Source organism: Corythoichthys intestinalis, chromosome 4 (assembly GCF_030265065.1).
Source record: "Corythoichthys intestinalis isolate RoL2023-P3 chromosome 4, ASM3026506v1, whole genome shotgun sequence".
NCBI lineage: Eukaryota > Metazoa > Chordata > Actinopteri > Syngnathiformes > Syngnathidae > Corythoichthys > Corythoichthys intestinalis.
In genome coordinates this window covers 56,068,495-56,091,923 of record NC_080398.1, presented here as the reverse complement: position 1 = coordinate 56,091,923, position 23,429 = coordinate 56,068,495, and the positions used below count along the sequence as shown (strand labels likewise).

Sequence of the window (23,429 nt, the reverse complement as noted above, 5' to 3'; positions counted from 1 at the left end):
TGGATGGATACACTGCCCTCTAGTGGCAACAGTGAATTTGAGATAACTCATTTAACATGGCTGAATCCAGCTGCTTCATGTTAAGACCAATATAAGTGTTTGTTTGAGGTAATGTGTTTGTGTGTGTTTTTTAAATGCATTAGTAATTTATAAGGGTGTAACGGTACATGTATTTGTACTGAACCGTTTCGGTACGTGGCGCTCGGTTCGGAACGGAGGCGTACCGAATGAGTTTCTGACGTAATGTAACCCTTACTTTTCGAGGCTGTGAGTCAATCGGGTTACAGTTTCTTTGTGTAGATTATATTTACTCCGTCTTCTCTACTATAATGAGGACCAACATGGTAGGACAGTATAACCCAGAATCGTCAACGGCGCGACAACGTGGCCGCCGCGAGAATGCAGTGAAACGCGGGCGTTAAAAGTCAATCAGCCAATGCACACCAGTCGCAGTGCGGCCGCATGTTAGACGCGTCCCAGAAGCGGCTGAACACGACGCACGCGAAAAGAGCGGGAGAGTTTATGATTTGACGTGAGACGCGACCCTCCTGCGTCAATACTACTACCGGTAGCTAGGATCGGGCAGACCGGAAGTCACTCGTGTAAAAATACAGTGGATCCCACGGTGGATGGTCGATTTTCAAACTAATATGCAATCGTTACCCACTTTTTGAGTCCATCAGATCTCTTGAGTGGTAGATCGGGGCACAGTTGACTTGTCTTTGTTGATTTACTGCTGTCTTCTCTACTATAATAATAACCAACACGGCCCCGTGTTCAATACAAAACCCTCCTACCACAACAAAACAAGTAGGAACTAATATTCACATAGGAACTAAAGTTATACAACATAAAATATACAATATAAATGAATACTAGGCTAATGTTCCTAATGTTGAAAGCACAAAGGTGTGTAATAAACAACTAGCACATTTATATTTTGCAATTTGTTTTCGTACAGTACCGAAAATGAACTGAACCGTGACCTCAAAACCGAGGTACGTACCGAACCGAGATTTTTGTGTACTGTTACACCCCTAGTAATTTAGTTTATAGGTGCAGTATAATTAGCATTTTTAGTAGGAATACATAATAGTAAAAAAAAAAAAAAAACGTCAGCATTTGATAGCATTTAAGCTCGTGGACTTTTGCTATGCAAGTTAGCCAATTGTTCTTTTGTTGTACTTCTTCATTCATTTATGTTTTATACCATTTGAGGCTAAGCTCAGGTATTTTAATTTATTATTAAATGCATTTATTGCTCTTGTGAAATTAAAGTGCAATTCAGCACAGTTTGTAGGAACAGTCGGGAATTGTGACTGCATTTAATGTTTTTTTGAAAGTGCAATCTTAGCTCGCCTTTATTTAAATCTCCTAAAATTTACACTGCAACACATTAAATGTTTCTAATCTGATTACTTGATTATTCAAATTAACAAATTGATAGCTTTCATTACCTAAATAATCGATACCTGCAGCCCTAATTAATTTTTGATGTTCAGCAAGAAACAGTAGTAAAAATTGGTTTTCATCAGAAGAGGACCTTGGTGATAAAATGTGAGAACGACAAAATGTAGAGAAGCGAACAGCTATCGAATGGCTTCAAAAGAGGTATCACTTTATCTGTATTATTAAAACAAACCTCAGTAGGAGATCCAACATCTGCAGAAGGGCTATAGGTGCTTGTGTCAGGCAGAGCTGTACCAGCACTGCTGTGTACTGAAGAGGATGGAGCAGCACCAGCACTGGGCTCGGGTATACTGGCCGACTGACGAAAGATGCCATGCTTCTGGAGACGAGCCCATGTAGACGTCCAGCTGAGATAGAGCTTGCACAACAGCTGCACCTGATGAGTGACCGGAGAAAGTAAGACTAATGTAACAACTTAAAAACAGGTTTTGGAGGACTCTGAAACAAATACTGTAAACCCCTACTACCCTCACGTGATATGGACTGAACTCTGCTGTGAATAGAGGGGCAAACCAAAAATGTTTGTAACTGCCTAAATCATTAAATACAAGGCTAGTTGTTGTATGCTTTTTAATTGTCCTGAGTGCTTAAGCCTCACAGCATCTCCAACCAGAAGTTTACCATGAAAACCAAGCTAGTTGTTCTTCCAATACATGTGGACCGATGCTCTATTTGAGTGGCCAAATCTTACTTCAACAGCTGCTTTAGTGAGTTCTTGTGTAGTTGAAGTCATTACCACTGATTTGGCCTGACAGTTTAGTAGTTGCGTGACACTAAATCATGTTACAGCTTGATGAGACAGAGTTAAGAGACAAGTAGCCAGATATAGACCACAATCCATCTGACTCAAAACTCTGATACTCTTATTTCAAAAATGATTTTCTGAGCGTTCAATGTTTTTCAAGGCACCGCATGCTAATTTTACTATTCCATTTTTTTTTCTTTACGCATAACAACAAAAGTCCCGAAGAACAAGCCACAGAGGAAACTTCTGTTGTCTCATCAATTTCCCAAGAAAAAAAAAAAAACGCACCACAGCGAGGGAAACTCTGAAGGCTTGGCGTCAAAGTGTTCAGAGCAATTTATCATTTGCTCACTTGAGGCCCCAACTTTAAACAACAATAAAGCCAAAGACATGAGTGGAAAACATGACAGGGGAAAGAAGAGGGGTGTGATGCGATGCGCTCAGTTATTCATGCATTCAGTTAAGACCTTTTTAGACAAGATGTAGCTGTTAGAAAAGAAACATTTTGGTTGGGGACTTTTTCACCATGAGCCCAGGTGTATATTTTAAGTTTCGCTACTGAAACTTACCAAACCTCATCATGACTACACCCAATGCTTACTATTTCTGTTGCTGATCCATCGAAATTGGAAGTATATGAGAACACACAAAATAACTTTAAACAACGCCAAACACTTTTTTTCAGCAGCTCATTCGCCCACACAGGCAAGCCAGTAAGCACATACATTAGAGGGAATTCCTTCTATAAATAAATGAAAATCAGTGGAATTCATTACAGCTGGAATATTTCAAACATTTCTAGGAAGACCTGCTAGTCTAGCAGCCATGCAGGGACAGAACCAACAGCTGTCAGCCATACCTAAGCAACTAGACTGTGCCTCAGGCACTTTTTAAAACCTTTCAAATGACCAATCCAAAATGACATCAAATGAAAATCCAATTAAATAAAAAGGACAAGCTGATTTTTCAAAGAGTGGATCTCCATAGTGTGTTGCGACTTGGTTGGGCTGCTCAATCCAACAAAGACGCTGCAGAGTTCATCATCCGCTAGCGTAAGTTTGTAAGTGTTTTTTTTTTCCCTACCTCATAATTGTGCAACCTGTTTGTTAAAATGAAGGGCCTTTATGATTTAAGACTGGCTGCGAACACACCAGTGGGACCTGTGACACTGCTTGAATGCGTGTCTGCAGGGCAGCTGCATATGAATCGAGAGGACACAGCTCTGCTTGGCGATGATGGTGAATAAAGACATTTTTGATAAATCTTTCCGTGAAACATCTTTTTTTGTGGTAATAAAAGTTATAGTTTGGACACCTGCAGATTATAAATGCACCTTAGAGTTCAGAAAATACAGTATACAGTGAATCCTCGAGTTATGAACAAGTTACATTCCTACACTGGTGACATAAAAGTAATTCCCGCTTAAATCGGATTTCACCGTTAAAGTCGAAAGTTACGTCAAAATACTTCGTATTAAAAAAATAAATAAATAAGCTGCTGTACTTACTAGAGATGTGTATTGCCTCATATCTGGTGACACGATTCGTATCACGATTCACAGGCCATGATTGGAACCCGATTTTTAATCCCAATACTACACTTGAAGACGATTATTGCATTATTTGCATATTACCTTAGAAAATATTCATATCACGATTCACAGGTCACGATTCGATTCGATCCCGATTTTCAATCCTAACACTACACTTGAAGACGATTATTGCGTTATTTGCATATTACCTTAGGGGGAAAAAAACTAATCAAAATGGACACAAAAGTACACTTATACGTTATATACAAGAAATAGCTTTTATTGTAACATTTTCTCTTTTTTTAGTGCAAACCTGCTTTAGTCCAAACCTGCTTACATGCAGAATATTAAATACTCCATACCTCTGTTTTTGCAGTCAAAGCCAAAATGAGCCAAAATTTCAGACTTTATAAAATGACTAATCCGAGCAACTACCAGACGGCGACGTACATAAATTTCTACTTGGATTAGTATAATGTTATTGTTATTGTTTATTTCCCCCAAAAACGCAGGTGTAAGTATCGATATAGACGGATTTTGAATCAATACGAGAATTGTGTGACGTAGTATCGTGATATCTCAATCGATTTTTTTTTTTACACCCCAAGTAACATGAGAGCTACAATATGTGCATCACTGCACATGCTGCTTTTGCCGTAATATTAAGAAATGGGAGTAGTATTATGAGAGAAAAGTTGTAAAATTACAAGTTGATACATTACTATAGCGTCTACAAGGACAACATCAACTTTGTTAGGGTTTTCAATGGTTTATTTGCAACCGAAAGCGCGGAACACAACAAAAACCAGCCATCTCACCACCATTGTGTTTACGGACAGACCGGAAAACATAACAATCACGAACAACATTTCTACCTTAACCCTTTAAGGTCCGGGCCTATTTTGTCTGATTTTGCATGCCTTTGAAGTTGCCTTTATATTTCAAAGAAAGAATTGTTTACGATGACCTGGTTTGGTCCCTTTTTTTGTGACACCTTGAACTTCATGTCCAAATTGTTGTTTCCTTCACTGATCAATTATAAATCATCATTTTGGGCCCAAAAAGACCAAAAATTCCAAAATCGTTTTGTCAAAATTTTTAATATTGATGTCCAATTGACAACCAAACATGCGTAACGAACCGTTTTGAAACTTTGTAATATTTATTCAACATGTTAGGATGAACATTCAACCAAAAAAATTTAGAATAAATAGTCTTATATTTGACAATTCAACATAAACAACAGGTATAGCCATAGGCGTTGTTTGCCTTTATACATGCTCCAGTCAAAACAGGTTATATACAGCAGACCTAACAGTGAAGAACAGTGAAAAAATATATACCATCTAACACAAAAAGTGTTTAGAGGCCATCTCTTTATGAGTTTAGGTATTGCGGCCAATCGCCTGATAAAAACTATGTACACACAATCAAGCTTCTTGAACACACATTTATATACACAAATTGAGAAGATTGATGTGGGAAAAAAATATATATATAACATTGGGGGGAAAAAAGCATTTTCAAAAATATTTACAATAAACAAGTTAAATTTTTTTCAGTCATGCCACTCCGAAAAGCAGTTTCGTCCTGGAATTAGACACGGCTACATCACACAGCTCACACTTCCATGGGGTGTCGGTCCTCTTTCCACCCTTCCATTTTCATTTCACTTTGCTTTCATTGTCACTATAAATGTACATGAAAATAATTCAGTATTTATGAAAATAATAAAGTATAAAATAAAAATATATACAGCAATAAATAATAATGGAAATCTATATGTATGACAATAGAAAGAATACCATAGCTGAATATGTGCTACATCCCTAATCTTCATATAGAAAGAAGAACACCACAAATTATAAATTCCTGCCTGGGATACCCACAGTGCACGTACGACTTTGATCTGATATGCACATTTTATTATTATATACACAAACACACACTTATATTGCATCAAAATTAACTTTGTCTTGCAATATCAAAAGAAACTTTCAAAAGAAACGTTTTCAGCATGAAAAAAAAGAGTGAGTTGGTTTACCTCTGCTCGTCGATGGCGTCACCCACGTGTTCAAATCCGTCACTATCTTCACTCGAGGACTCTTCGGAAGAAGACGATGATGACGAATTTGGACCATCCTCTTCCTCAAGTTGATCAGAAGCACAATTGCTTGCGCTAAATTTAGTTTTCCGTTCATTGTCAAAGTCACACAAAGTCGCTGCTCGATCCAGCAGTATCCAACTGGCCGTCGCTCGCCACCTCGCTGCTTCAGAACACTCCTCCTCCCTCTCGTTCGGTTGAACCTCGCACCGCAGTTATATTTATTAAAAAAAAAAAAAAAAAAAAAAAAACGCATTTTGTGCTTCCACTGTGACTTCAAAAGGGTTCGTTTGATTTGTGTTTTTTTCATGGAGCTTCCGTTTTGAAAAAGGACTAGAAATGATGGAAATATAGACATAAACAAATGATCCATGCAGCGTTTTAATGTTTTTTTGAGAGGACAATAAAACTATAAAACTTAAATGACAATATCTCACGTTCTAGTTGGTCGATTGACTTCAAATAATAACGAGAGTAAACCGCAACTTCCGCACTTTAAAACGAGACCAACCAACGGCATGTGGGTGACGTAATTAAAACGTGAGGGCGCTTCAAAGACGACGTGCGCTGAGGACGCGCCGGCGCGTCCTTCGACTCTCAAGGGTTAAGCATACATGCAAGCAATTTGTTATATTTATGTCTATATTTAAATATTTATCTAACCCTAAACGCTAACCCTAACCCTTTTAAGTGAACCAGAAGTTGTTTGCTCGTTCTGCAGACTTTGACTGTTGGCTTTTTAATGTTTGTGTGAACACAAAACTGCATTTGGTAAAGAGCTAGGCGTTTTCACTCAATGGTTTAACTTTGGTCGGAATGAAGAAAATGGCCATAATGTAAGAAAAGGTAAATAATTTCAAACACAGACGAGCACTATGCACCAGCTAAGCAGAAACACTGGTGCTGGGGACTAAATAGCATGGGTGTCGTAAAGTCAAAATGTTGTCGGTTGGGGATATCGTTACCCGAGGAATCCGAGTATATGCCCATAATTTCAATACTTTTGGAGGGACGTCATAGTCAAGAGAAGAAAGTCATTTCTAGGGCTGCAGCTATCGAATATTTTAGTAATTGAGTATTCGACTGAAAATTCTATCGAGTAATCGAGTAATTGGATAAAACTTTATTTATTTATTTATTTATTTTAGGTAAAAAGCAATTATAAATATACATGAGAAAACAAGACATTTAATCTAATATTGAACCATTTTCAGTCAATCAATATCTTTATTTTCTATGTACATAGTTGAAAACAGTCAACAATTGTATCTCAGATGTGACTAGAAGAAAAAAAAAAAAACAAAAAAACAAAAAAAAAAAAAAAAAAAAAAAAAAAAAAGAAGAATTCACTGCTTTCACTCAAAAAACCTTTTAGATCTTAGGGAAAAAAATCTTATTTCTTACCTAAAAATTTAAATGCGCTTGATAACACACATCACTTAAAAGGTAGGTGTTTTCCCGCGTGTTTCAATTCCATTGGTGTCAAGCTAGTTCTAGTTAAGTTTTAAGTTAGTCTAAACTGCAAGTCCTGATAGGATTTCGAGTTTTTGCAGTGTTCAAAATAAATGTATGACACTTGCTGTATTGGAGAATATTAGGGACCAGTGCTATTCAGTGTTTTATCCAGCAATGACTACTGAGCTAAAATTGACAGTTAGCGTTATTAGGTTTTTATTCATCGCCCTCATCACTCTACAGCGCTGTTTTTACAGATTAAATAAAGCCTGTACGTAGACATGTTAGCCACACATCGACAGTAGTCATAATTCATAGAAAACCTAGCCCTCCTGGGGGTAACGTTAGGTGAGCAAGGGACAGTTACGTTAATTTTATTTATTAGCGCTGAGAAGTCTACTGCTTTAAGATGGCCGCTTATTACTAATGCCGCCAAGTCTGTCATTTCTATACACATGTGATATCTATGAGACATATCAGACGCTACCGGCTACCACTGTAGCATCATGCGGGTGTAGTTTTTAGCAACCATAGTTTGTAGCGGCTGTCGGCTGCAATCAGGTATCATTGCTTCTTTCTCTACGCACGTGACATCAGCGCGTTGTGCCACATTAAAAGTAGTCCGGGCAAAACGTGATTCTTAGAGCTGGCAAAATTAAACGATTCGAGGCGTATAAAATTACTTGGATCAGTTTTTAAACTCTAGTTACTCAAGTTGCTCGAGTATTTGTTTCAGCTCTAGTCAGTTCTGTTCTAAAAGTAAAGGTTTACTCTGGCAGCACTTTAAAAAAAGAACACTGAATGGTTTTTCTCATCATTATGAGCAAAGAAAGAAATAGAAAAGAGATTCCGTTGGTCAAAATAATAGAAATGACTCAGCATATAATAAAAATAGCCATACCAGCTCTGCCAGACATAGGCATACCAATTTCAATAGAAGTTACACATTTAAAGGGAAAAATAAACTTTCCCAGAGCAGTGCTTCAAATATCTGGGGAAGTTTTTACCACCAAAATATTACGTCATGTTTGTTCCTGGTACCAATTTCCCCCAATATCACCATGGCTCATCAACTGCGGTCTGAGACATCGGGACTTTAAAAAAGTTGCCCCAATAAAGAGCTCGTGGAAAAGCTAATTTCATACAGCTAAGTCAATTGGTGAGTGTAAATAACCATGAAACAAATAAATATTTGTCCTTCTGATTGAAATCATTCCACTTAATCTCAACTGTTTATACGTGACATGATCTATTCTGATTTGGTGATGCTTTAATTTACCGTATTTTCCACACAAGAAGGCGCAACTAAAAGCTTTTAACTTTCTCAAAATTGTGCACCTTTTAGTCCGACGTGGCTTATATATGGATCAATATTCGTTAATAATAGCATGACATTTCTTTTAACGCAGCTTTCTCTAGTGGATGCATAATGCAACCCCAACAACTATTACTACTGCACCTTATAATGCAGTGCACCTTATATATATATAAACAGTAAGGGTGTAACGGTACATGTAATAGTATTGAACTGTTTCGGTACGTGGTAGTCGGTTCGGAACGGACGCGTACCGAACTAGTTTCTGACGTAATATAGCCCTTACTTTTCGAGGCTGTGGGTCGATCCGGTTACAGTTTCTTTGTGTAGATTATATTTACTCCGTCTTCTCTACTATAATGAGGACCAACACGGTAGGACAGTCCAGAAACGTCAATGGCGCGACAACGTGGCCGCCGCGAGAACGCAGTGAAACGCGGGCGTCAATCAGCCAATGCACACCAGTCGCAGTGCAGCCGCGTGTTAGATGCGTCCCAGAAGCGGCTCAATGCGACGCACGCGAAAAGAACGGCGGAGTTTATTATTTGACACGAGACACGGCCCTCCTGCGTCACTACTACCAGCTAGGATCCGGCCGGAAGTCACTCGTGTAATAATACGGTGGATCCGGTCGATTTTCAAACTAATATGCAATCGTAACCTACTTTTTGAGTCCATCAGATCTCTTGAGTGGTAGATCGGGGCACAGTTGACTTGTCTTTGTTGATTTACGGCTGTCTTCTCTGCTATAATAATAACCAACACGGCCCCGTGTTCAATACAAAGCCCTCCTACCACAACAAAACAAGTAGGAACTAATATTCACATAGGAACTGAAGTTATGCAACATAATCTATACAATATTAATGAATACTACATCATATTTGTAAAATATAAACACATAATAAAAAGGAATAGTAGCCCATTTAAATAAAATAAATTGAAATGAGCTAAAACACCTTTAATTAAATAATCAGAATAATACACAGATCCTGCTTACACAATTAAATTTAATAATTTCTGTGTGGCGCTTAACTTGAGAAAATCCACCAATAAAGCTTTTGAAAACCGTTCATAAGAAAAAAAAAATGTTTCATTGAGGTATTTCATTTGTAAAATACATGTTAAAATCTTTGTCATTGGGATTGCTTTTCTCTTTAGCACAGGACTTCTTTTTTCTTCTTTCTTTCAGAAAGAAAGCTGACCAATGTGCGGGGTCTGAAAGGCAAATTGTTGTTGGATTATCTTTAAATACCCGCTACTTTTTGAGCAGAATTCTAGCTTTGTATAGGCTAATGTTCCTATTGTTGAAAGCACAAAAGTGTGTAATAAACAACGAGCACATTTATATTTTGCATTTTGTTTTTTTACTGTACCGTAAATGAACCGAACCGTGACCTCAAAACCAAGGTACATACCGAACCGAGATTTTTGTGTACCGTTACACCCCTAATAAACAGTCAAATAAAATAGGGTATTCATTGAAGGTGCACCTTATTTTCCGATGCGCCTTATTGTGTGGAAAATATGGTTATATACAGAAAAATAAAAATAAAAATAAAAAAATAGACAAAAATTTCATTGGTGATGATATACTGTTTAAAAAATCAGATAAGTGCTTTTCCATCATCAATAATATTTGTATTTTAATCAAATAAAAATGAATCACTTTGCTATTCAAATAGATTTCCATCACTGAAAATTCATCGATACAACTCATTACAAGTAATTACTTTTGAGTAGTACTCACTAACATCGCTTACTGATACTTGATGATCTAATTACTGTATATTTCACATTTGTGAATGATTTTAAATAAATGTATTATAGGTGGAAATTAGCATTTATGCAATAACCAGGTACCAAGAACCTTTCCTGAATTTGACCTGGTCAATGCATTTCTCTTTGCACCTGCATCTCTCAGTTTTGAATTTTATATATACATATAGCGCATATATATATTTTCCCCCCAAACAGGCCATACATTGAAATACACACTAAAAATATGAGAATAATGATTATTCCAATTTAAAAAAGGTATTTTTATTATCCAACAAACTCTAAAACAATTTCATCCAAAAGTAAGTCTTCACCTACTCTATGTATATAGCGGAAAACAGAGACAAGACTGAAAAAGCAGTTTCAGCTCTTGCACCCCTCTTTAAAATAAACTGCTGTATTTTAAGCCAAAAGAACTGTTGTGTTTGATAGAACAATATGGCGATATGCTGCCATAGCAGATTCATGGCGCATTAAGGCCCGGAACTATTTTTAATTTGTCCGTTTTACCCTGGAAACCCCCGTTTACAGACGTCGCGCAACCGCTTTTGTTTCAACACAGCCATAAAAAGAAGTAATTATATTTCTTATTCAAAATGTCATTTTTAGCTTAGAATCATTATTTGATGTCTAATATTTCATTAAAAAAAAAAAAAAAAAAAAGACTTTAATTATTAATAAAAAATTATTCACACGCATATTTTAAACTTTTAAACAAATGACGTAATGAAAAAAATGGTGTCTGTTAATAAGTCACGGATATTTACCTCATAAGTATCGGTAAATTGTATTTTTTTTGTTACTGTCTCATTTTCCCCGATATGTTAAAGAATCGATCCAAACAAAGAACAATTGAAAAGAAAAAAAAACACGTTTAAAAGGGGAAATTATATTAAAAAGAAAATCTCAACCACTCCTTGATGTCTGCCATTTCTGCATCGTGACCCTTGTTATATTACCATGTTTCACCCATAAAATCCCCCAAAAATCCGGCTGTGGTCATTCACAACTGTGTCTTGACACTCGGTGATACATGCTGAATTTTTGGATCGAAACAAGGTAAGTACGCGACAATATCTCGTTAAAATTATGGTGTCTTTAATTGTGCTCTTTCATGCTCTCACCTCCAGTTACAGTTTTGCTATTTAATTTTTTTTTTTTGTTGAAATGCCCTCCTGTTCAAAATTGTTCTTCCCCCAGAAAATTGAGATTTTAAGCTTTCCAATGATGTATCACACATGCATATCGCACAATTTTGAAATTTGGCCAAATTGGGGGTCTCAGAGTGGGACTTCAAGTCATCTGAGTGTTTCAAGTCACCTGAGTGTTTTCCGCCATATACAGTCGGGAGAACAAGTATTGGATACCCGACTGTATATACACAATATAAACAAATATAGAGATTTAGCTGGTTATTGTTGTTAAAATGTATGACTTACCTGAGGGTTGGAGCACTTGACCCCAACGGGCTGCAGATCAACATGGAGGCAAACGACAAAAGAGTGCCTTCCTTCTGAACAATTTGCCGGCTTGTGTGATGTGACAGCCAGCGTGGAGGTACACCCCATTGGTTTGAGGAGGCTCAGGCTGCGCTGCTGGCCCAGCAAAGTGTACACGCTAAACTGACTTAAGCTAATTGTCCATGGGAATGCATCACCTGGCAGGGATGTAAATCAAAGAAAACAGGAAAACATGAACATTTTTACAAAGTTTTTTTTGTTTGTTTTTACATCCAGTATAATGCTTTTACATGCATGAGCATACAGGGTTGCACTCAATCAGGATATTCTGATCCAAATTGTTGTGCACAGATTATCCAAATTTGCGTAAATGTTTCGATTGGCATGTGAATGTAGCCTGTTTGACACTTTTCCGTACTTCTAAAGACTTATGTTTAAGCTGCACATTATTTTTTTTACAGGAATCCACGCCACTTACTCTAGAGTCAAATTATAATTTTTTTAATGTTCTTTTCCACTATTATTAACTATATATCTAAAAATATCCATATAAATACACTTAAGTATCAAAATGAAATACAGTAACATATACAGTAAAGTAATACAGTAAGGACTTTATGTATTTTCCATGGTTGAAACATAACATTATCCTACCAGGTGAATGACAATGTTAAGGTTTTTCACTATGTGCAAAACTTTAGAACTTTTTTTTTTTCTCTTCTTGAATGCCAAAATGCTGTGCTCCTTCTAAGACTATTTGGCAAACAACACAAAGTACCAGAAGGAATTCATAACACGACTTGGAAAGGTAGACCCACTGGATATGCCCAAAGAAGGAAAATGCTTCGCCATTATGGCATCAGTACCACAATCATGCCCATTAAAAAATGAAATGCCTTTGGCATTGATGTTGAATACCACTTTTTCATCATAAAAGTAGGAGCACAAATCGACCTTTAACCATTTCCCTCAAGCCAGTCGTCAAAATACAGCAGTGCTTTGAGAAATGTGTTTCCCTAAAACACATTCCAGTCTTCCCCAAAAAGAAACAATAACAGTGATGGTAATTTCAACTAGGAAAAATAACACTTCATAATATTGTGCTGCCGTGATTTTTGCACTATAAGGCGCACCTGACTATAAGCAGCCACCCACTAAATTTGACACGGAAACGACATTTGTTCATAGATAAGCCGCACTGGACTATAAACCGCAGCTGTCCTCACTTTATTTTTGGATATTTACACCAAAAGATATTAACCTGTACCACTTTATTTGACAACAACATCTTATTACTGTCATAAGACCAAATGAACCGCCATGAAGCGTTGCAGCCAATTGGTTCAAAGCTTCAAGAAGCTTCATTTGGCCATCACTGCTCCCTTGAGGGAAACAGTCAACCTATGCTGCCACCTGCTGTCAACACAGTTGTTGTCCAACATGCCTCCTAGCATGCAATGCAGTGCAACAGATGTAAATAACAATCAAAATTCATGTTATGTGCTACTTATTTCTTCAGTTACTGTTCCAGTTGTTTCATTACTTGCTAGTTATGGTATTTGGTCATACTTTATTTGACGGTTCCATAAGACTGTCATTAGACAAGCATTAATGAATGCTTATAACAGACATTTAGTGTTATCCGGCAAATTATCTCTTTTCAATGGATGTCAAATATCTGAGCTGGACATAAATGAAGTAAGTGGCATAATTTTCCGGATGACACTTAATGACATCTGTCATAAGCATTCAGTAATGCCCATGATAGTGTCATCTCATAATTACAACGGTCTTATGACGCCACTGTCAAATACAGTCATACCTATTAACCCAAATTAATCAACAAATAGGCCGCACTGGACTATAAACTGCAGGATTCAAAATGAAGGAAAAAAGTTGCTGCTTATAGTCCGAACGTTACGGTACTAACTAGAATTTTAAAAATAGTTAAAAGTTTTTTTGTTTGTTTGTTTGTTTGCTTTTTTCCATGTTCAAATGAATGTTGCCTCTTCTGGCTGTATGGAGACAGTGTAAAACAGTTTATGAATCCAACAAGAGATTTAGGCAGGACACCGGCAGTCCTGTCTGGTTTCAAAATATATCCACAACTTCTCCATCTCACATTAGTATGGCACCAAAATTAGCATTAGTAGTTCTATGCAGATGATTTATCAATTTAAGTATTGTTATGTTGTCAGTGTAGATGATCTTGCTAAAGCATGTTTATGAAACCTATTGCTTAAAGTGTTATAGAAGTGAAACATGTTAATTAGTGTTAGCAATAGGCTAAGAGACAAGAAATGCTAAGCTAGGTTGTTTTAAAAACAACCACAAGGTGTGCTTATTAATGTTTTAAGTGTAGTTTTATAGAAAACTTCAAGTCAATATTGCAATTTAACAGCCAGACGCCACCTTTTTTGATTAGATATTCACTATATGCCCAACTGCCGCTTTTTGTAAGGGGAAAAAAAAAAAAAAAAAAAAAAAAAAAAACAGTCAAAATATAGCTGGGATCTCGAAAAACATGGAATTTTAGTAATTCGTAACCAAGGCAATGTTATTTGTGGTTCCAACAAAGCATCCGAGGAATATGAAGACCTGCAGTATGATTTCTGTGCGGCTGCTATTTTTTGACAGTTATAGGCTCTCATCATCATCTTGACTACATGATTTTAATCTCCTCGTCAACTCTCAACAATACTAATCAGAGAGCTCAATAGTCTACATTTAATGGAGAGGGTGAGTTACTGTTCATGTTGTCGTTTCCCCCTTAGTTTTTTTTTTTATTTTTTATTTTTTATCTTGATGCCCAATTCTAATACCAGAAAAGAAAAGTTTCTTTGTAAGAGAAAAACACTGCTGAACTGTAATGGCTTATGTCAACTTTGCCAGGTGTGCAGGCCACATGTGCAAGGATCTATCGCTATCTCTCAAAGCTTAAGTTTGTTTGTCTTATGTCATGGTAAATGAGTTCTAGTCGGTCAAGGGTTTGCTTTGTGATGAAAAGGCAATAATGATGATGAATCCCCATCCTATGTCTTATTGTCATCATTAACCTCAATGTAAACCTATCTGACCACTGGATGGATTCAGATGCCATGTTCAATTTTCTCTTAAAATTCCTACTGATATTTACACTGGAATCTTAACTATTTCTATGTTATTATTGAAACTAAACATATTTGATTTTGACATACAATATTTTTTCATAGCATGCCATAAATCATTTACTTTACCTTCTTCTAGGATCGGTTTGGAGACCACAAATGGAAGCTCCTGCACCGGTTCCATGTACTTGTGTCCAGCACTGAGAACACTGATCTGAGGCAGGCAAACAACAAGTGTTCCGGGCATAGATGCTTGGTTGTGGTACCAGCTACGAACTGTACCAGGAATGTCACCAAAAATGATGGTGCTTGGGGACGGAAGGCTGTCGCTGGGCAGGAACACACAGCATGATTGCAGCTCCAACTAGAGAGAGAACACAATCAAACAGATGGCTCATGATAATTGTGTCAATCAATTCATAGCCCTGCATGAAATAAAGTCCAAATAATATACGTGTTCACCCTATTTAACCTATACATATGGTATTGTCCGATGAAGGGGAGCATTTCTGAAGCCAGGAAGTTTTTGTTAGATAGAATGTGCATCTTTTATTATAGTAAATAATAAATAAGACTCAGAATGTTATTTAGAATGACAAATGATGAGACAAACCAATGATTTAGGATGTAGTTACCTGGGCTATATTGCAGTCAGTGCTAATTTGTATTGTTCATTGTTGTTACATTTTCTGCACACAGAGGCAAGATTCAGATGTAAAAATTCCATCAGAGACAGAACAAAATGGGTTAAACATGAGAGACAAGGATAAAGATGAGAAAGATGTGGTTAAAGTTAATCTAACACAGTTTCTTATTCAAATGCTTCTTCAAATTTGGGCTGAGAGCCCATGAGGCATCTGCATTTATATCAACTGAAAAGAAAAATAAAAATAGTTATCCTGCCAGGACAACTGAAGATTTTAGCAGGGTGAGGTTCTAATTGCCGGCACACTAAAACTGCAAGCTTTAATGTTCTTGTGTCAGTTGGTGTTGGTCTAACGTGACTACAGTATCCAACCAACATACATACAGTATTTTGCTTATGTTTTAGAGTCACTTTTGTTTCCATTTTGCTTGTATAGGTCATAGCTTTAGTTTATGCTGATGCTCTCATTTTGCAGATGTTAATACAGTGGTACTTCTACTTATGAAAGTCTCTACATACGGAATTTTCAGGTTAAGACACACCTCAAATGGAAAAATTGCCTCATGTTACGAAAGAAATTTCAGGATAAGAAAGGGGGGGAAAAGTGTATCCCAGCATCCTCTTCATTCGCACCTCATGTTCTGACAGCTTTAAATGAGTATTAACTTTTATTCTTCATTCTTGTTTTTATTACATGATGCACAACTCTGATTTCAATGGCAACAATTTAATTGTAACATGTATTTATTACATGTTTTGATGCATTTTTATGCATTATAAGATGTGTGTGTTTTGGGGGGCTCGGAACGGATTAGGCTATTTACGTGAAAAAAGCGTCTTTACTTACAAAATTTTCAGGTTTCGAAACTACTTCCAGAACCAATTAATTTTGCAAGTAGAGGTACCACTGTATTGTTTAAAAAAAAAAGAGAGAGGGAAAATAATCCATCTATTATCAGGATCAGTTGTTCGCATGAGGCTCGTGGGGGTGCTGAAACCAATCTAAGATGATGGAGAGGAGGCTGGTTACACCCTAAACTGGTTGCTAGCCACTCACAGGGCACATACACAGTGAACAAACAACCTTCAACACTCAAGATCACACCTATGAACAATTTTGAGTGTTAGACCGACTTACCTGCATGTCTTTGGGATATGGCAGGAAACCAGAGTACTCAAAGAGAACATATAACTTCAACAAATTGAAAGATATTTATTTTTGGTAAAATAGCTGCTGAAACATACTTTCTATCGCTCCCAAAAACTAAAATATATTAAAAATGCACTTTCATCAACAGTCGCCTTGAAAGACATAAACAGTGTAAATTACAAGTTAATTCGACTGATGCTGAGGTAAGAACAAACTAAGTGACAGAATAAGAATGAGATCATTGAAAAACAAAAATGACAGGCAGCGTCTTGCCAGCACTTCAATTCAAGCTCTGAGACCAACAATACTAAATATAACCCATACCAACTTGATGGTATGATAGTGCAGTTACTGCATGATTTTTACTCAAGACAAATATTGCAAAGAAATATGGTGAAAATAAAAGTACCAAACCAGTTGAGGCCTCTTTCAGGGTCTTTTCCATTTCAATATCATCTTGTGTTAATACATGCACATTAAGATCCCACAATGTAACTGCTCACTGCATTCCAAACCATATCGAATGTAAGGTCGGTATAGACTAAAATGCCAACAGAACAAATTTGAAACTACTGTAATTTTGGAAGCCCTCAAATCTGACCGGCGATCATTCACCCTGTTTTCCGAGCTACTGTTAACAACAGGTCACTGTGGTTTACCTCAAAAAACTCTCCCATGAATCCTCTGTGGTCTCATGTTTGACTTGCGTCTCACTCATAAGCACATGGAGGGAAACATGCACTTTCCGAACAAACCTGAGAGCTGACAGATGAATCAAGCAATAGTCTGAGGTCAGAACGCTGCAGATAAATCATTAATTTGAGCATGGCCAAGCCACTGACAACACCCCTTTTCCTTGACTGACTCCATATCCATGTTATGCCGTCACTCAACCCCAATGTGCATCACTCCTTTGGTCAAGGTCAAAGCTTGGCATTTAGATCTCGCTCCATGACCAGGCATTGATTCCGGATGGAAAGTCCATGTCGTGTTTTGAGCAAGGGTTGAAGCTGAATTCCAAGAGGGGACAGGAGGTTGGAAGAGCTCATGTTTGTGTTAAGGGTAATTATGTATTTGCATGCACAGTGGAAATACAATGAATGTGGGTTGCACTCAGCACCAGAGCAGAGAATGGGTGTGTGGGCTTTGTCTCAAGTGAAGGTAAAACAGTTCATCTGAGGTTCTGTATGGTCAACTATGGTATTCACCACAATTATGTTTAACAGCTCTGTAACAAGCCAATAAACAAAAGAATGGAAGTAGTTAGCCTGTATTACTCTCTGACTATTTAGTATGAGGTGATGGGCATGTCAGGTTTTTCTACGCGTTGTGAGAGAGAAAGCATGCACCATGTCAGAACAGGAAACCAAGGATGCCAAGATCACCGAAGGTTTGTTCCATCAGATGCAAAGGGCGTGAGACCCACAGCTGCCACATGAAACTAGACTCAAGAAACACTCACAAATTTGTGTTTTATCCACAGCAGAATAGTGGAAAATGAATAATGATTTAAGGACAAACCCATGGAAGGGTAGGATTTCCAAGTGATGCTAAGGGAATATTCTAAAATTAGAAATGGGCACAAAAAATAGCTTAAAGCCAAGAGTGTAATTGCTGTATGGAATATCTGTTACACAAGTCTGTCCTCAATGATTCAGGGTTATATGGAAATATAACTGCATACATTACAGATAGTTTGGCTCATGACAATGGCCAAGTGAAATTTAATCAAGAAAAACCAAGCTTCTCCTACTTTCTCCAACTTCTCCTAACTAGTTTGTCAAATGACAGATTGAAACGAAAAAAAACAACAACAAAAAACAAAAGGACAATATGACTCTGCATGCGTGTCCAGCGCTGCCGAAACCATTTCACATTGACAAAACACTTCCATTTTGATCAGGAACTCAATATTAAATAAGCTTTAAACCAATCAACTCCATATGAAGTCACACGTGCCAGAGCTCAACGACAAAAACATTACTTCAGAGGACACTGACTTACTTTAATTTCCTGGAGATTTAAACCCTAAACCTAGTCTTCTAATAAATAATAAATTACATCAAAGTCACTTGCTTTTTGCCCTCAAAGGCGGACAAGTGCCCAGAGAAAAGGTCTCACAAACAAACAAAGCACAATGACTAACGCATGTCTGTTGGCCATTTACCAGGGGTGAAGAGTATCAAATTACATTATTCATATGACTGTAACTGTATGGTAAAGTTTGTTTTTTGTATAAACTTGCATTTTTTCCCTAGCATTTTGTATTCAAATCAATAATTTTACTTTTACTTGGGTAAAGTTACTTGGAATTAATTTACTCAATTAGATTTTAAAACGCGTTTGTTACAAGGAAAAAATAATGAAATGGAGAGATACGGGGGTGGAGGGGATGAAGCTAAATTGAGCATCACCTCACTGTCGCAGATATCGTAAAAATAAAAGTCAAGGTACATCTCAATGTTAATATGACACCGTCTTCAAATCGCGATTCCAACCAGCTGCGAGTTAGTGAGCACTGGTGAAACAAATGCTATGGCAGCTTACTAAGGGCCACAAATTTGCTAATCCGCATAGCCAACATTATTAAAAATCACTTTTTTTTTTAAATAGGTTCATTACCATTTTACTCGTATAAGAATTTGCCCTCATGTCTGATATTTTGTTTGTCCTCCTGATTTGCAAAACAGCTCACAAATTTAACTTTCTACAAAAATGTGTTGTTTTAAACGCACACAATAAGTAACTTTTATTTTGAGTAAAATTTAGATAACTATTTTTTACATCTTCACTTTGAGTAAATTTTTACATAAGTACCTTTATGTTTACTTGGGTGACATTTCATCAGTGTAATTAATCTTACTTTTAAAAATTAGTTACAAATTACTTCTCCCAAAAAGTAATTGAGTTAGTAACTATTACCTGAATGTAAGAGTAACTAGTTACATGGCAATGTAACTGGTGTTACTGTTCATGCTTTTTGTTTTTTTTCCCCTCATTAAAAAAAAACAAACAAAAAACAGTTAGCTTCGCTATGTTTGGAAGTCATTTAATGTTGTGAATTAACCGTTAAGGTTAAAATTGCTCCTGTTATTGCATTAGTTCTCTTCTGTCCACTTTCGACATGTGAAAGTTGTTTCATTATTTAAAGATAGATTCAAGTCAAGATTTTGCCGATTTAGGAGTATTTTAATAAAAAAGTTACTTAGGCTACGTTCATACTACAGGTCTTAATGCACGAATCCGATTTTTTCGTGTTTTTCCAACTCGAGTGAGGCATTAACATGACGGTCTGAACGTGACAAGTCGCATCGAATTGGACCATTTCAAATCCGATCTGGGTCACTTTCGTATGTGGTTCAAATCCGATCTGGGCCACATTTTTCCAGACTGTCGCGGCGGTCTGTACTGTCCAATCTCTCAAATCGGAATTCATGCAGCAATTACGTCATCAAAAAGCGAGAGAGATGCTACGGTAGTGCTGCAGCTGTGCGTTATTAGCGCCTAGCTTGCCTTGAACACGGCTTTTCAGGAAGAGCCGGACTTGACAACAGTCATAAAAAAAAATAAAAATGGGTTGAGGATAAGCCTGTGAATGATCGGTTTTCTGTCTGCTTCATATTAGCAATATTTCAACATTGCTTACACAGCCGAGAGTCGGGGCAAACTGCGCGTATGTGTGTGTGACATGCACGGACAGTATGTGCATGCTATCAATCCATACATTTTGAATATAAACCTAAACTGTGATTATTGATGTCTGTTATTTGTGTCCTCTTTTTAAAAAGCAAAATATGATATCCCTGGAATGAAGGATGACAGCCAGCATGTGTGGTAATTTGTTTTGATGCTTCTGTGCATGCGGGTCGTCTTGCTCAGCGCTTGTCGGACTGCGAATTAGTGCGCATGCGTAATACTTGAATGGTCTCAATGGACAAAGGCAGTCTGAACGGGCACGCCAAAAAAACAGATATGGCAAATAATTGGATTCGTGCATTAAGACCTGTAGTATGAACGTAGCCTTAGGTTCGCTAGGGAGGTTGTCTACAACAGAGCCTTCCAGAGAAGTCTACTGCTTTAAGATGGTGGCTGTTTCACAACGCATCTAGTTCTCTATGCATGTGCTAACGCCGCCGTGATTGCCATTTCGCATCTAGTTCTATATACATGTGATATCTACTGTAGCATCATGTGGGCGTCGTTTGTAGACTATCAGCTACAGTCAGGTATTATTAGAGCCACCTAGCATCGCGTTTGCAAGGGCGTCACAACTCCTTTCCCTCCTCCCCACTCCTGCTCTGCTCTCTCGTCTCCGTTAGTCCATGTCTCTCACAAACTTTTCTCGCGTTATTCAGCCAATGTAATAACGCATAGTAACACACGCCTTTACATCCTCAGTAACGGTAATGGCGTTGCCAAGATGAAAAAAGCAATTAATTAGATTACTCACTACTGAAAAATTTAACGCCGTTAGTAACAGAGTTACAGTGGGGCAAATTAGTATTTAGTCAACCACCAATTGTGCAAGTTCTCCTACTTGAAAAGATCAGAGAGGCATGTAATTGTCAAAATGGATAAACCTCAACCATGAGAGACAGAATGTGGAAAAAAAAAAAAAAAAAACACAAAATCACATTGTTTGATTTTTAAAGAATTTATTTCCAAATTTGGTCACCTACAAACAAGCAAGATTTCTGGCTGTCAAAGAGGTCTAACTTCTTCTAACGAGGTCTAACGAGGCTCCACTTGTTACCTGTATTAATGGCAACTGTTTAAACTCATTATCGGTATAAAAGACATCTGTCCACAACCTCGGTCAGTCACACTCCAAACTCCACTATGGCCAAGACCAAAGAGCTGCCGGAGGACACCAGAGACAAAATTGTAGACCTGCACCAGGCTAGGAAGACTGAATCTGCAATAGGTAAAACGCTTTGCGTAAAGAAATCAACTGTGGGAGCAATTATTAGAAAATGGAAGACACTGATAATCTCCCTCGATCTGGGGCTCCATGCAAGATCTCATCCCGTGGCGTAAAAATGATAACAAGAACAGTGAGCAAAAATCCCAGAACCACACGGGGGGACCTAGTGAATGACCTACAGAGAGCTGGAACCACAGTATCAAAGGCTACTATCGGTAAAACAATGCGCTGCCAGGGACTCAAATCCTTCACTGCCAGACGTGTCCCCCTGCTGAAGAGAGTACACGTCCAGGCCCGTCGGTGGTTCACTAGAGAGCATTTGGATGATCCAGAAGAGGACTGGGAGAATGTGTTATGGTCAGATGAAACAAAAATAGAACTTTTTGGTAGAAACATATGTTCTCGTCTTTGAAGGAGAAAGAATACTGAATTGCATCCGAAGAACACCATACCTACTGTGAAGCATGGGGGTGGAAACATCATGCTTTGGGGCTGTTTTTCTGCAAAGGGACCAGGACGAGTGATCTGTGTAAAGGAAAGAATGAACGGGGCCATGTATCGAGAGATTTTGAGTGAAAATCTCCTTCCATCAGCAAGGACATTGAAGATGAGACGTGGCTGGTTCTTTCAGCATGCTAATGATCCCAAACACACAGCCAGGGCAACAAAGGAGAGGCTTCGTAAGAAGCATTTCAAGCTCCTGGAGTGGCCTAGCCAGTCTCCAGATCTCAACCCCATAGAAAATCTGTCGAGGGAGTTAAAAATCCGTATTGCCCAACGACAGCTGCAAAACATCACTGCTCTAGAGGAGATCTGCATGGAGGAATGGGCCAAAATACCAGCAACAGTGTGTGAAAAGCTTGTGAAGAGTTACAGAAAACGTTTGGCCTCCATTATTGCCAACAAAGGGAACCTAACAAAGTATTGAGATGAACTTTTGGTATTTACCAAATACTTATTTTCCACCATGATTTGCGAATAAATTCTTTAAAAAAAATCAAACAATCCGATTTTCTGTCCCCCCCCCCCCCCCCCCCCCCCACATTCTGTCTCTCATGGTTGAGGTTTACCCATGTTGACAATTACAGGCCTCTCTAATATTTTCAAGTGGGACAACTTGCACAATTAGTGGTTGACTAAATACTTATTTGCCCCCCTGTATATTCTAACGCCGTTATTAACAACACTACATTTCATCAATGTAACAGTATTTTAATACTAGCACTTTTTTCGGTACTTTTTCGACCTCTGCCATTTACATAAACTAGTATAGAATGTGCAGTGATAGATATCACAACACTTAATTTAAGTGTGAGTTATATCTACTGTCAAGTGAAAATTTAAATGAATGAATGCTTATGAACAAGTAACTTGATGGTTGTCTGTGATAGGAGTGCAATGGCAGTCTACTTGAGAGGTGTGATAATGATACTTTATTGACATCATATTGCAAATTTGCAAGTGTAAGCATACGATCACATAAAGTCTTCCTAAACGTAAACAATTTTGAGATCTGCATTCACGTTAGAAAAGGTATCAACAAAAAAAATGTATTATCCGCTGTTATCAACCACAAAGTAAAAAATAATGTGAGCCAGTTAAATTATCATTATGGTCTGCTGGCACTGATATCTGGGATAGGGTCCAGCACCACAGAAACCTCCGTGAGGATCTGCGATACAGACATTTATCTTCCTGCAAGATTTTGAAATCTCTCTCTACACCAATTATGTTAGTCAGTGC

At 37.6% G+C, this 23,429-nt stretch overlaps 1 protein-coding gene across 3 annotated transcripts in view; it reads right to left on the bottom strand.

Moving 5' to 3' along the window:
* LOC130914348 (intermembrane lipid transfer protein VPS13B-like) overlaps positions 1–23,429 on the bottom strand; it is a 625,421-nt gene that overhangs the window by 348,010 nt on the left and 253,982 nt on the right. For all 3 annotated transcript variants that reach the window (XR_009062893.1, XM_057833447.1, XM_057833446.1), the window contains exons 23-25: positions 15,096–15,330; positions 11,839–12,056; positions 1,643–1,846 (exon numbers count right to left, since the gene is read on the bottom strand). Coding sequence is in view for 2 of the 3 variants with exons in the window: in XM_057833447.1 (XP_057689430.1) it covers positions 1,643–1,846; positions 11,839–12,056; positions 15,096–15,330 (657 nt within the window). In the remaining variant the exon portion in view is untranslated. The remainder of the gene's footprint in view (positions 1–1,642; positions 1,847–11,838; positions 12,057–15,095; positions 15,331–23,429) is intronic.